The sequence below is a fragment of the Rhipicephalus sanguineus genome, chromosome 1 (assembly GCF_013339695.2).
Source record: "Rhipicephalus sanguineus isolate Rsan-2018 chromosome 1, BIME_Rsan_1.4, whole genome shotgun sequence".
NCBI classification, from domain to species: domain Eukaryota; kingdom Metazoa; phylum Arthropoda; class Arachnida; order Ixodida; family Ixodidae; genus Rhipicephalus; species Rhipicephalus sanguineus.
This window is the reverse complement of record NC_051176.1, coordinates 212,050,685-212,065,646: the sequence shown is the minus strand read 5'-3', so window position 1 is coordinate 212,065,646 and position 14,962 is coordinate 212,050,685. Positions and strand designations below refer to the sequence as shown.

The 14,962-nt window shown below is 43.7% G+C and overlaps 1 protein-coding gene across 1 annotated transcript in view; it reads left to right on the top strand.

Annotated features, from left to right (window-relative positions):
• The window catches only part of LOC119406858 (enhancer of mRNA-decapping protein 4), a 202,582-nt gene extending 190,496 nt beyond the window's left edge, over positions 1-12,086 (top strand). The window contains exons 25-26 of the mRNA XM_037673612.2: positions 6,757-6,920; positions 11,071-12,086. Of these exons, the coding sequence (XP_037529540.1) occupies positions 6,757-6,920; positions 11,071-11,254 (348 nt within the window). The 3' untranslated portion in view covers positions 11,255-12,086. The remainder of the gene's footprint in view (positions 1-6,756; positions 6,921-11,070) is intronic.
• Positions 12,087-14,962: the final 2,876 nt, after the last annotated feature.

Genomic DNA, 14,962 nt, shown 5'->3' with positions numbered 1-14,962 from the left:
GCGAATATTCGGGCGTTTCGAATATTCGAACGAATATTACAGTATTCGAATTCACTTCGATACGAATTCAGATTATTCGAAATGAACAAATATATGTATACATTTGACCGCACATAACCCTCTGTAAAGGTGGTTTCACTGCAGCGTCTGGTTGCTGTGCCGTGAAACAACCAATCCAGGGGAAATCTGCACTGCCGCGAAGCCACACTTCAAGGTTAAATCTACATATTTTTTAAAGTTTAAAAGCGTGTTATATGGTCCGCCACAGTGGTGTAGCGGTTACGGTGCTCGACTGCTGACCCGAAGGTCGCGGGTTCGATCCCGGCCGCGGCAGTCGCATTTCGATGGAGGCGAAATGGTAGAGGCCCGTGTACTTAGATTTAGGTGCACGTTAAAGAACACCAGATGGTCGAAATTTCCGGAGCCCTCCACTACGGCGTCTCTCATAATCATATCTTGGTTTTGGGACGTAAAACCCCAGATATTATTATTTAAAAGCGTGTTATATGGGCTTATGTGCACTTAGTGTAGTAATTTTTAAATTGTAACGTCCACTTATAACTTGCACCCTATTCAAATCTTGATACTATTCAAGGCTGCTTCATTTCAAACCAAAAAAGTGACATTCACTCATACCTAGTTCCAATCCTTAAAAATATTGTGCAAGGGTCATGACAAAAATGCTCATTTTTCTTAATATTATGCGGTAAATACTATTCGAACTATTCGATTTGAAATTATTCGACCAAATCACTATTCGCTTCGGAGTCGCTTGGAACCTCAAATTCACTATTCGCCCATCCCTATATGGAAGTTATTTCGTATTATTTACTGTCAACGTAATAATACACCATTACGCACGGTGTGTACATTAATGATGAAATGTCATGGTCATGCACAGCATTGAATATCCATAAGCAGCAGTATAAAACTTTTTACTAGCACTGTCGTAAGGCTTAGAAAGCCAATATTTATTCCACTTTAGTCAAAATTAAGGCCACATCCTCCGGCACACTGTCAAAACTTCTGCCACTTCAGTTGATAGCATCACTGAGTCGACGTCAGCCTCTGAGTAACTCTTATGCAGCACAGTGAAGCACATCGTTGGTGTTGCCTCTACAGCATCATGAGACTTGGCAGGAACACATAAACAATGATCACATGACACCGAAATGCCAAAACACATGCACGCAAAAGATAAATGGCGACCGGAAGCAGGAAGCTGCAACTGCTGCTGGACTGCCGAGACTTCTCATGCGCAAACTGATGATGATGATAGTGAAGCAGTGCTTTAGTTTTGAAACTGGTAGATCATGGACACTACAATGCAACCATGAAATTTTGTGGTGCTTTTTTCTTACTTATCGCATCAGTTTCGTGGGCTTATGTTTTGTTTAAGGACTAACAATTAGAACAGTAAAATAATGCATGTGACGATGGCAGCCTTTGTTGTGGCCATAACCTCCACGGCTGCCGCACTGCTTGAACAGCAAGCAGCTGACATCCGAGGCCACAATCACTCCATGGTTATAATAAGATCTAATTCCTTTTTACGGATGCTGTCGTGCACAGTTTATCATGCTCGACAATAAATGATGGGCATTCAAGGGCCAACTGGCCACCGAATAAAAACCACAGTGAAAAATCCAATGGCGCAACGCGCACATATCTTGCACTATCTCTCTAGCATGCCCACCTACCGTGTGAAATCGCAGCTCTCAGTTCTGAGCACGCAGCGACCATGTAAACATGACTTGGATAAGGGAGTCTGCCACCAAGTGTGAACTGCATGGTGTAATTCGATTTCTGCGTGCTAAGGGGTGCATTGCAGCTGAAATTCATTGATAAATGAGTAATGTGTATAGCACAAGATTCATGAGTGACAGCAAGGTGCAGCAGTGGTGTAGGCTATTTGAAGCAGGACGCACTGACGCTCATGATGCAGGCAGACAGGAAAGGAAGAGTGGTGTAGGCTATTTGAAGCAGGACACACTGACGTTCATGATACAGGCAGACGGGGAAGGAAGCGAGTGTCAACCGATGATTCAGTGAGTTGATCGGGCGATTCGAGAAAATAGTCTGGTTACAGTTTCTGTACTTACTAATTCATTTCTTGAATTTTCGCAGTGAGCTCTCTATACCATCATGAGTGAGAGACTCCAATACTGCAAATTCTGTGGTTCCCAAGATGCTGACCGGCTATCACAAAATGCGGCGAATGGGTGCCACCTTAACATTTCTTCAGTGCTACCATGATGGAGAGCTCATCACACTTGGCTTAAAGCAAAAAATTTGGCATAACCTGCTACTGGCTGAATGCTTCGCATGAAATTGATTCTCACAGTGCAGTCGATCTGCAGCATTGATGACGTCGTACACAAAACACATGTTGCAATAAATGGTAAATGGGTGGCGACAGCAATTATACACTGGCAAACCAGTGAGGCCCTATCTATAAAGTAACATTGGGTTTATCATGCCTGTCTTTCTGCGGTTCATGTTTGTGCACTGCAGTGTGCCGTGGCTTGACACTGGTTTTTGTGTCTACCAAATGTCGCAAAGGCAGCTCCACTTTTCAACGCCAACTCCTACCCAGTGTGTCGGAACGGAACGAAAACGAAAAAAATGATAATTTTGACCGGAACGAAAACGTAACTAAAACTTCATCCATTATTTCGTTCCGGAGTGAAACCGAAATTTTTTCAATCGTTTTTCGGTTTACGAGAAAACTTCGCAATCTGTAACTATTGAGCTCATGCAATGTGAGCGTATCTCAGGGTACAGTATTAGCGCGTACCTCAGGCATGAATTCCAAAGCAAAGATATGTTGAAATTGTGCGAAAAACAGAAACAGTGGCAACCAGAGATGTTTATATTAATGCAAGTGGACTGTTGCGTGCCTGTCACGCAGGCCAAAGTGGAGAGGGCGTTGTCGGTGCTGAAGTTTGTTTCAGCGAAAGCTGTTATGAGATCACAACAGCTGATTTTGGAGCCATAGTTGTCCGCCGCTGCCGGTGTCCGTGACCGCTGTCATGTGATATAAGAAAAATTAAATGAGAAACAAATTTCTAGGATCGGATGGGATTTTAACTTGCGCCATCTGCGTGGCAATCGGGTCTTCCATCACAGTGCCACGCTGGTGTTTGCAACTCCTTCGCAATAATACTCTTTATAGGCGTCATGTCGGGCAAGGAATCGTGTTAACATATGTAATATAGCGTGGCAGAAGAGTAAAATAACAACCAGTCATCACACAATGCTAATAGCGCAAAGAGTCTGTGGTTTAATCCTTCCCACCACTGTTGCGGAGTTGCCCCACCAGAAGTGGAATGACTCCGGAATCATTCCACATTTTCGTAGCCCCGGAATGGAATGGGAATGGTATTAAGCGCCTTTTGCATGGAATGGAATGGGAATGGAATTGCGTCTTTTTCGAAAATAGAGCACGTTTTGTCTACGTGCTGTTTTTCAAACTTCAAACACTAGTAAGCCAGAGCCTCGAAATTAACGGTAAAGCAGTATTTTTAAAATGGCTTGCCTGATTACAGTGGCTTTTTAAATGGCTTGCCTTTGCGACAAGGAAGACATTGCATACCTGCGCACAGGCGAACACAGAAAGTTCTCCTCGCCCCATCCATGCTTACGAGGCGCACTTTCCGTATTCGGCGCTCCGTATTCGATGCAAAGGCACAAGGTGCCCGAGCGGTGCACTGTTTCGACTAATACCAGCAGATCTAGAGGGTTTTGTTCCCCATTAACCAAATCTTAGTTTTCTCCATATTCATGACCACTCCAGACTCGTGGCAAAACTGCTTAGTCTTCTTGACTACTACTTTTGTCAGCATAAAAATACGCTATGTCGTAATTTTAGCATTCACACATTTAAGCTTAAACAATGTTAAAACATCACCATTTGTTCAAACATGCTGACCATGCAAATACTATAGGTAGCGGGAGAACTGCCCCTATGGGAATTAGTAGGGTGTTGTACTGCACGAGATATGTCACCAAGCTACTATCCCTCGGCCTTGGTAACGTGTTTTGCATACTTTTGCAGTTCTTAATGCATCTGATGACATCAGCTTTACGGGGTGTTCATTCTTAACTCGATAAACTATCAAGATGACTTTCCTACGTTGAGGAATTACAGGAATGGAATTGAACTGCCCAGCCATTCCCAGAGTGCGGATGGGCTAAGTATTTTCATTCCGAGGAATCTAAAGGAATGGAATTGCGGCAAGTTATAATTCCCCGGAATAGAATAGGAATTTAATGGAGGCGTCCATTCCACAACACTGCTTCCCACCCACTGCAAAGTGCTCAGCCATAATTCTTCATCATCATCAGCCACAGCACAAGGTGCACATAATGCCTTACAGATGTGTAGTGGGTACCAAGATCCTCCAAAAAATGACGAAAAATGGCATAGTGGGAACTTCGCTAGTTCAGAAAAAGTGCAATGATTTATGACGTAGTGGGTACCTTGCATGTGTACTTGTATTATTGCCCCAAGAGACTCCAGCGGGCTCTACGAAGTCCGCTCTTCCAGCTTTCGTTGTGACTGTGCTGCGTGTGTCGCGCAGGCCTGGCAATCTCTTTATCAGAACAGCGGTCTCGCACATCAGAGAGTACACTCAATGACGTGCTGCTTCTGAGATCGTGCTCAATCCCTTGGCACAAAGCATTGAGCCCACTAAAAAATTCGTATTTGTCTTGTGATAAAATAAATACTATGACTGAAATTAATACTGGTTTGTGTTAGTTGGTAGGAATTCGTGGTACAGTTACTTCCGCTCCTCTGAAAAACTTGTTTTACCCTTGTCCCACTTTCTTAAGAGGAAGGCAAGTAACTACATCACAAATACAATGTTTTTTTATGATTACCTTAACTTCAAATTTTTGCATAAAGAAAAAAAACCGTTACGAACCGTTACGGAACTTTTTTTTTTTTTCGTTCCGGAACAGAAACGGAACGGAACTTTTTGCGGTGGAACGAAACTAAAACCGAACCGAAAAATATTTCGCTCAGACACCCTGCTCCTACCTTGTAATAAGCATAGAATTAAGCGGGGATGCCTAATAATATACATAGGAATTTTAAGCACAAATTATGGTGCGCCTAAACGGCAGACTACGTGCAGCAATCCGAACGACTCCTTTGCGCAGTACCAAGGCCTCTCCACCAGGCAGTGCAGTGTACCAGTTTTTGTGCCTTTCAAACACAAAAATACAAATCTTATTAGGTCCTGAAAAGAATGCTCAATTCTGGTTCTATAGTTCAGTCTTTCCATTTCCACTAGGATCCAGTTGCACTTTCTGGCTGGTTCTCAGTCACTTTTCAAAAAAGTAAAGGGCCAAGAACACTGCCCTGCAGAACACTGAAGCTTACTTTGATAGAAGTGGAGTTGCTGTTAACAGATGTGTATATATATGCGAAATAAAACTGATTGCACTACTTTTCAGTGCAATCAACAGAAATATTAAAGGGGTACTGACACGAAAAGTTTGGCCTTGTGTTTTTTTGCTGTAAGGTATTGCTGGGGGCCTGTTAGTCATAACACAGCACATCGTTTGCTGCATTGCATGACAAATTGTTAATTACAGGCTCCTCATTACCGACCATGTCTCAGTTTCGGTTTGAGAGAGCTCCAAAAACAAGCCGCCGGATGCAACTATCCCCACCTAGCATGTGCAACGCTCCACCACGTTCAGCACACAGAACTGTGACTCGCTTCTACACGGCCCACATCAAGAAGTCCTTTTGAACAGGAAACTGGAAAGCATTGTCGCAAAAAACACGAAACTTTCAATGCATGCACCGTGGCCACGCACTCGCGAGCAGTCGCCAAGAAGTAGTCTGCTGGCCCAAATGTGACAAAAGAGCAATGGCGGCTAAGACGTCATCATAACTTGTATCGGCTGCAGCGTGGTGACGTGAGAGAAGTAGGGGGGTCACCGTCAAGTCATTTTCGAGGGTGTCAATGCCGCGAGGTGCGGCATAAAGCGCTCGATCGCGCACGCAAACGTCAGAATTTGTATAAAATACCTTCCAAGCCATATTCGCTGTTGATATTCTGCAGACGATACACGCATGTTCACGGGAATCGATCCCACAGGCAATCTCGCCCGCGAAATTTTGTGTCATTACCCTTTTAAGGTAACCACAAGCACATGCTGGTTAATGTTCTTGGCTAGCTGTAGTTCAATTCAATTCAGCTCTTTATTTCAGACAAAAAAAATTGTCTTGGGTATAAGGGCGAAAGGCAGATGTGCTCTGCCTAATGGGACCCTAGCACCCGAATGCACACTCGGAGCATAGACGACAAAAATAACATTATACATTGTAAATACAACAAATGCAGTTTCATACAAGGTGAACAAAATGCATAGTTTTACAATAATAAAGAAAAATCATGAAATAACAAATAACGAAACCTAAGGAACCTATGACTACTGCATACACAACTTGGTAATCTTGAGGACAGAAGAGGTAAGTTCTGTCCTTTTTTGAAAGAGTATGGGGACAGTGATATATGTATAATTTGTAGGGCCTGTGTATGTCTGGTGAGATGTCGAATTAAATATTCACAGTAAATACAATGATTGCCAGCAATCTGTTCTTTTTCAGTATTTTACAATTTATAGATCATATGGATTTTCACAGAATTGTGTTAGTAACTTATGCTACATGTTCAAAATATACAAAGTGAAATTTCACTTTCATGTTCTTTTACCAAAACAAATTTTGTCATCCAGGCACTGTCTGTGGCCGATCTGTCTACAGTTGTGTCTACATGTGAGATGGTGTCCCCTGCTGTTGTATTTGGCCAGCATCCATGTCCTTTACAACAGCCAGTGCTGCTTTCGCTCATCCAGCAGTTGTGTGCAGACCTTGGAGCCAGCACTGAAATTAAGTTGAAGTAAGCAGTTGGACTTGATTGTTCAATATTTTTCTCAGAGCTATTTGTAGTGTTCTACACAGCTCTAGGAGTATGTGCTCCAGGTGCCATTGTTTTGCTATCATTATGATACAGTGATCTGGGAAGCAGCTGGTTCGATCGTCAAGGTAGCCAGTACGTTGCATGCAAAGAGGAGATATTTGTTCATATCGCCCAGTGTCTGGTAATCTTTCGTGTGTCAAAAAAACATTATTTTTTTAGTGCATGTTTTGTTCATGGTGTTCCGCTCTTCATAGCCATTTTCTCATCTCTCCTGCAACTTTGTCAATGGCATCGATGGAATCCACACCAAAAAATTCATTGCCATATCCACAAAGTGAATGATGTTAGAGGAGCTTCTCGGAGGTGATCGGGTAACCTGCAAATGCTCGTACACATTCCTCTACCATCATATATAGACGTCACAACGTTGTTATATGTGCATTACATACACAATGTTTATTAATGTATGGTTGGATGCACTATATACATTTTGATGAAGTATATATACATTTGGATGAACTATAAACATTATATATACACAAGACATGTTGTTTTACCAAGTTCAAACACATTCCTCTACCATCATATATAGACGTGACAACGTTGTTATAGACGCGTTACATACACAATGTTCATCAATTTACGGTTGGATGCACTATATACATTTTCATGAAGTATATATACATTTGGATGAACTATAAACATTATATATACACAAGAGATGTTCTTTTACAAAGTACAAGAAGGGCGTCTCTCGATGAGCTTGGGGACTCGTTCCCCTTTAAAGATGATGGTCATGTTATGGTCATGTTATTGTTGAACCACAAGCGGTCGCATACCTTGCAGCTGTGGCCGAACGTGTGGTCGAGGAAATCGCGCTTTAAGCGTGCGTCGGCGCCGCCAACCTCAGGTAGCAACTGCTTTTGACGCTTAGCCACGGCATCCCGCGCCCGCACTTCTTCGTGGTTCTCTTGCCGCCGCTTCCGTTCTGCTTCTGCTTTGCGACCTCTCACCGCAGGGTCCGCTTGACGGCGCGCTTCGCTGGCCCGCACCTCCGGGTTTGCTAGACGGCGAGCCCTCTTCGCTTCGGCCTCCCGGGCTCTCACCGCAGGGTCTTGGCGTCGAGCCCGTTGCGCTGCTGCCTTGGAGATGACTCGAAGGCGAAAGCCATCTTTTTCTTCTCAGTCAATCTGTTGATCCTGCCCTGACACCCTCCGAAACCTTTGTGCAATTAGCGTGGTTTTGGACTGCCTCTGCGATTGGCCCACTATTGACCAAGCTACGGTGTCATGTGATGACGGCATCATGTGACATTACGTCACATGGCGTCACTCCAAAATTTGTGACGTCATGATAACATCACAAATTTTAGCTATCTGTGATGTCACTATGTCATATGGTGACCACAAGTGTCATGTGATGTTATAGGTGACCACAAGCATCATGTGATGATTTTTTGCATCACTCGTGCTGTGCTTGACGCCGTGGGACACCAACGCCGATGGTCAATTTTCACGTTTAATGAGGCATTTAAGGCTTTCGTCTTAATATTAATAAGAAAATCGGCTTACTCCATCAGCGTCATACATCAGGTCACCTGATGTATGCGTGGGTCAGCAAGTATCCATCCCATTGGCCAGCCACCCCAGAGGGAGCGTGTCACCCTCTCTGGTACTCGTTTATGCTTTTCTCTTTCACAAGGGGGTGGTCGTAGTAGTACAGTCGGCTACTGATTTTCAGGACATGCTTGAAAATTCGGACACTTTCGCAGTACCACCACAAGCCCCACAGTCACTGTATAAGAATGTCTGAAATTGCGGACACCGAAACTCTTCAGCATCCGATATTTCAGACTGTTCAAATTGAAGATCCGAAACATCACTAATTAAAGCCACCACGGCTGCTGTGTCTCTTATTGCTCAGCCTTGAACCAGTGCTTTCGTGAGTCTGTCTATTTGTGGCCGTAGTTGATTCCAGAAGTCAGCTTTGCCGCAATGCCAGAGTGTTATGGGGTAAAGCATACCGAGAATCTGAAGTAGCCACCGTCACAGCATGAGTGCGGCGTTCCCTTAATGGATAAGCACCTCAAATGCACAGAGGCGTGATGACTGCAGGCGGCAAACATGCCAGTACAGTCGCCGACCGATATTCCGGACCTCGCGTGGGACCGTAAAATAGTTTAAAAAATTGAGCAGTCCGAAAAAGTTGTTAGGACATGAAAGTGAAGTTTATTTGGATTAAAGCAGCCTAAAAAAAACTCCAATAATGCCCTGCTTCGTGCTATGCTTGGGGACGTGCTATGCCTATGGTTGGGGTCATGCTCATGCTGTACTTGGAGTTAGCGGCAGCATTTGCACTTGAGGTCAGCGGCAGCTTTTGCGCGTTGGCGCAAACGCTGCCGCTGACCGTTGCGGGCGGCACAGGAGATTGCCCTATGGCACCAAGCACACAAAATTCGAAGCCGAACACAAAATGATGCACACAATGTCTCATACCCCTGTCACACAGGGCAACTTAAGTGCACTTTGAGCGAGTGCACTTCGCCGGTAGTGTCATTTAGACGCTGTCACACAGGAACGCTTAGTGACACTCGCTGCAAAGTACACTTGCCAGCAAGCGCATTCGCCAAACTCACTTCGCTGCGACGGAGTGTCTATCCTCGGCAGCAGTGGGTTGCAAATAAATACGCTAATGCAAAACGCGACAATCATGGTACTTTTAAACCATCGTTCTCGTTATTAGGAATACTACCATGTATTCAATCAAATGATACTACAAAAAAAACCTCGCTACTCTCGCCCTCGGGCAGTTTGCGGTCACGTCCGCTAGGGGTATGCGGGAGCACATGCCGTGCAATGGCCGCGTCCGTCACGTTGTTTACTTTCTTGCAGATGTGCAGGTCAGTCATACTTTAATCATTTGCGATGGCGTGTGCCACGGGTGCCACTTCCGCGAAGACAACGTGGTCCGACGCAGAGACGCGGGCGCTTATACGCCTTTGGGAGGAGCAAGTGATTGCTGCCAAAACACCCTCCAAATGCCCGTCACCACTACGTGTCCCTTCTGCACCGGAGTCCGCCATTTTTGTTTTCGATTCGTCTTTAATATGACATTGTCTTATCTCGGCTCGCGATGACCAATTATGTTATGCGGTTGCAATATTTACTTCATTTGCGCGCAAAGTTTATTGGAAATTATGTCCATGCCTATAATACGCTATTAAACAGCGAGTATTGACGAAAATAAGAAATATATGTTGCGCTACTAAACCATCAATTGCCACTGCCATCATTTCCAAAGCACACTTCTCTTTCTCATGTAGCAGCGCGCCACCAAAGTGACGCTCTGTGAGCGTAAGTGCACTCGCTCAAAATTACACTAAATTTGCCAGTGTGACCAGGGTATCAGAATTTCGCGTGCGATATCTATACACTAGCTATGAAAGCAAACTCTGCAGTTTTGTCAGAGGAGAATAAGAAGCAGAAGGTGCACTAGACAAGCAACAAACATTGACATCAATGGCAAATGCCATTTTGTACACCCGTGTAAATGAGGAACACAAGGTCACAATAACATTCACTTTGAATATCATTGACAATGAATGACATTACATGTGCCATGTGATGTGTCCTATGCATCCACGTGTTACAACACCAGGCTTTTCCTCCAGTCCCCATCAAGCAAATTTCCAGTGTCACTGCTGATGCTTTAGAAAAGGAACCGGTAAAAATGGCTGAAGATCAAAACAAAAAAAAATCATTGTTAGTGGAGATGATAGTTTTCCTGAATAGTTCTCTGCGAAGCATGCAGAGAACTATGTATTCAGACCAGTTCATCCTATTTGCTCTATTTGACAAAGTTAACAAAAGTAAAGAAGAAAATAATGTGAAAGTGGTCTATTGATATTATCAGCAGTTCCTCAGTTAGGACTTTCTTGGTGTAGTAATTGGTTACTTTTTCCTATTATGCTTGTATGTCTGATAGGTGTCAGTTTTTTTATTCTAGCACTATGGCTTTCTTGTTTTTTTCACACCTATAGTTCAGACAGTGTTGTGGCATGGCCTCACCATGATAGAGTAATGGTAGTGTTCAATTGGAATGGTCTTATCGTTTTGATATCTACCGGCAGGTACCTTGAAGAGGCTGTGCTTAGCCTGGACAAAGAAAATGCAGTTACAAAAGAACACATGAAAGCCATCCTGACTCAGCTGTGCCAGAAGCTCAACAAGTTCCTCGCAGGAACACCTCTTCATGACATGGGACGCATGGCCAAACGTTTGCTGATGGTCACTCAGAGCTCTCTTGCCTGCTAGCTTCCAGTCACTGTGTGTGGCATCTTGGGGAAACCACATGGTTCATTTCAGACACTTGTGGCTGAGGTGCAGTGAAGTTTTTGTAGTTTGCCATACCTGGGCAAGTGCTGTGAGAGCACCGATTACTGTGGCTAGAATGATGGAAGTATGCACAATTGTGCATGCAGTAGCGCACAGATTTGGGTCTGGTGCTGTAGAATGTTGTTAAGGGTGTTCTGGGGACCACCCACTGTTTAACACCTCCCCTTTTTTTTTCCCCGTTGTTTTCTTTCATTGGAAGGGAGGAGGAAGGCTGTCTCCTGTTCAAACATCACACTTTCCTTAGTGTACAACCAACAGCAGTCTATGCATTATTTATTACCTGCAGTATCCAAGACAGTTTGTGTATTGACGTTGCTTTTAGCAGTTTTCCCTCTATGTGTGCTTTCTGTACAAATTTTATAAACAGTTTGAAAAGAGTGTTCTACTGCTCCCCTTTTAAAAACAGTGTGGCAGAATGCAGGTATATGCTGTAATCAATTTTTTCAAAGTTGGACTGTTCACAGGCCATGTGCTGTGCTACACAGCACATGTGATGAAAATATTGCCCCTTTTTATTTCCCAAATTTTCACCTCTTTGTGCAGCATTTCTCTTCCCTCCCTCTTCCCTCAAGTTTCCACTTAAAGCAGAATGTGTCATCTTTTTTCAGTTACATACAAATTTTAAAAGTTGTTGATTCACTTTTCCCTCACTGTAACAATGTTCTTGCATTTCATTTGACACTCCTTGTATTGTTCACTGAGTGATTTGTTTTGTAGATTGCAGAGAAATAAATGCTTTCTATTTATTCAATTGCTGGGTGTAGACTCTATCATTATTAGCAGTGTTTTCAGTGCATCCTGGTGCAGCGAAGTAGGAAGTGTCAGTTGGGTTACTCTTTGTAATTTGGGCACTTGCCCTAATCATGCAGAATTTGGTCCAGACGTACGAGTGGTGCCATTGTGCTTTTATTGAGCTTTTATTTCCTGAGTAGTCTGTTTCTCCTCTAAGTGTTGCCAGTATTTTTAATACTCTTTGCGTGATCACTGAAATGGCATACACTCTGGTTGCCGGGCCCTCACATAAACCATGTTGTTCTCGCGCTTCTCTCACATCAATGAGCGATGGAGTGCTTCCAGTACCCGTGATGGTGAGGACAGTGGCAAGTCATCAGATTTAAGAAAGCCTCCCAAAGCAGTCCAGACCACTATCAGCTATTGGGCAGCAAGCTTTACTTGATGGGCAACCAGTTTACTGCATGGATTAATATATCTTGCAGACATTATTATCAGCAATATACTTAACATTGTCTCAAGCATCTGGCAAAGGCTTCTTGTCCTGAGCAACATTTGCAGAGGGCAAAAATACCAAAGAAAAGATAGGAGGGTGCGTCACTTGAAAACTTTGAACCTCAGCCAGCACCTTCACTCCCTAAAATAAGGAGAATCAAACAAGATCCTGGGACACAGAGAAACACCTGGCCTTAATATCTGGAGTTTAACGTCCCAAAACCACAATATGATTATGAGAGATGCCGTAGTGGAGGGCTCCAGAAATTTCGACCACCTGGGGCTCTTTAACGTGCACGTAAATCTAAGGACACGGGCCTCAAACATTTTCACCTCCATGAACACCTGGCCTTAACCCGCCTTGTACTCCACGGTATGGGTTCGATTTGTGGTCACAGCGGCAGCATTCAATAGGGGCGAAATGCAAGGAACACTGGTGTGCTTAAATTTAGGTGCGAATTAAAACACTCCAGTTCAAATTAATTTTGGATGCCCCACTACAGCATGCCTCAATCATATTGTGGTTTTAACTCCAGCAATTATTGCACACACTTGGCCCCTGTGCTCATGCGTGTTCTGTTAAAGGGGTCGTGAAGCACCCCTTTGGCTTGTTGAAAAAACACATCCTGCAGAAAACTGACACGGCTATGAACTTCTCAGCCAAATATTGCAGTCGTGCGCGCCGCGTAAAGGCTACAAGCGGAGTGCGAAGTTGCTGTTTTCTCAGGCACCCTCTTTTCAAACAGAGGCCGGTTCTCACTCTCGTCGGTGGGCGGGGCATCTGCAGGCTGACGTCTCGTATCTGCTTCTCTGCGTCGCAAAAGACTTAGCATCCTCATTGGCCGATAGCCGACATAAATAGAGAGGGGCGTTCGGAACAGATGCGCTTCTTGCCATGGGGTGCCACCACTTGCCGGCGCCGCACTCCTCAGTCTTCTAACTTTACGTGGTAGCCGCACTCACATATGCGAATCACAGCGGGAGGGTGATCGCGTTTCGTGATGCGCGCTGACGTAATTTCTTTCCCCCGTGCCGACCCTCCCTGTGTAGCTTCCAGTGTGATCGTTGGCACGAGAAAAGACAAAGCGTTGAGAGCGTGCACCAAACCCCCGTAATTCCGCTCATTCTTGACGGATTCGAGAAATTTTTGCAGCAATTGATTTGGGAGGCAGTAAGCTCCAATACTGAAGTCATTAGATCATTACTTGGAAAAGTGGTTCATGACCGCTTTAAATGGGTGTCCATCTCAAGTGTTTGTCATGTTATGTTATGGGCGATATTTCAGATAATTACCTTGCCTTTTTCTTTTTGTGTGAGTGTAGAATGCGAAACATTTTATCTTTTCAATAAATCTGCTTTATTGTAGGATTGTAAATTCAAGTCAGAAATAGTAAAAATAAATTATAATAAATAAATAATGCAGCTCTACAAATTTAGCAGGGTCAAACTAGAAAGCGTCTGTCATGCTGAGAAAAGAGGTCTTGTAAAATTCCAGTAAAAAAACAACCAGAACCAACTCTCTGTACTGTTAGAGACATGAGGAGGAATATATTGAGAGATGGTTGTGGAATGCCAAAACCAAACAAGCTCATAGGACCTCCAACGCACAAGGCAGCCTTTAAAATATGGCAGAGGATGTCGGTTCATTACAGTCTGGTAATTCTCTTGGAAAACATTTAAAACAATTACTGTGCGTATGAAATGGTGTTACCAGGATTGTGGTTAAATACCCAAGGACTGGATAAAGATCGGAGCACGGCCACCAGTAATGATGGGTGGCAATCCACGCCAAGCTATTGCTTTTGTAAATGTATTGTTTAACGTCATTTGGTATGTCACTAACACCGTCATTTATAAACAAAAGTGGTTGGAATGGGGGACACCAGGTTCTACAGAAACTTTCTCAGAGCATTGAGTTTCATATGCAACTAATTGTGCTGCGTATTGAAGCAAACTGAAATCCATTTTGTGAATTTTTAGGCATGTTGAGTTTAGAAATCGATTTTTTTGTACAAGCCCATATCAAATGCTTTTCAAAATTCATAAATATTGCAGTTGCCAGGCCACCTTAATTGCCAGTAGAACATAGTGAAAGCAGATTCAAGGTAAGGGCCAGTTGGTGATGGAGCATACTTGGTGAAAATTAAGAGCAATGGATGGGACAAAAGAAGGAGCACACAGGATGAAGCGCTTCATCCTGTATGCTCCTTCATTTGTCCCGTCCATTGCGCTTAATTTTCACCACGTATGCTCCAACATAGTGAAAAGTCTCGATCACAGTTGAAACTCGATCTAGCTAAGTGATGAGGATGCTCAATATTTTTATTAAATCGGGAAGTTCGTAAAGTCAAGATATTTTTCGGCTTTTTGAAATCTCAAGTTGTATTGGAGCGACAACCA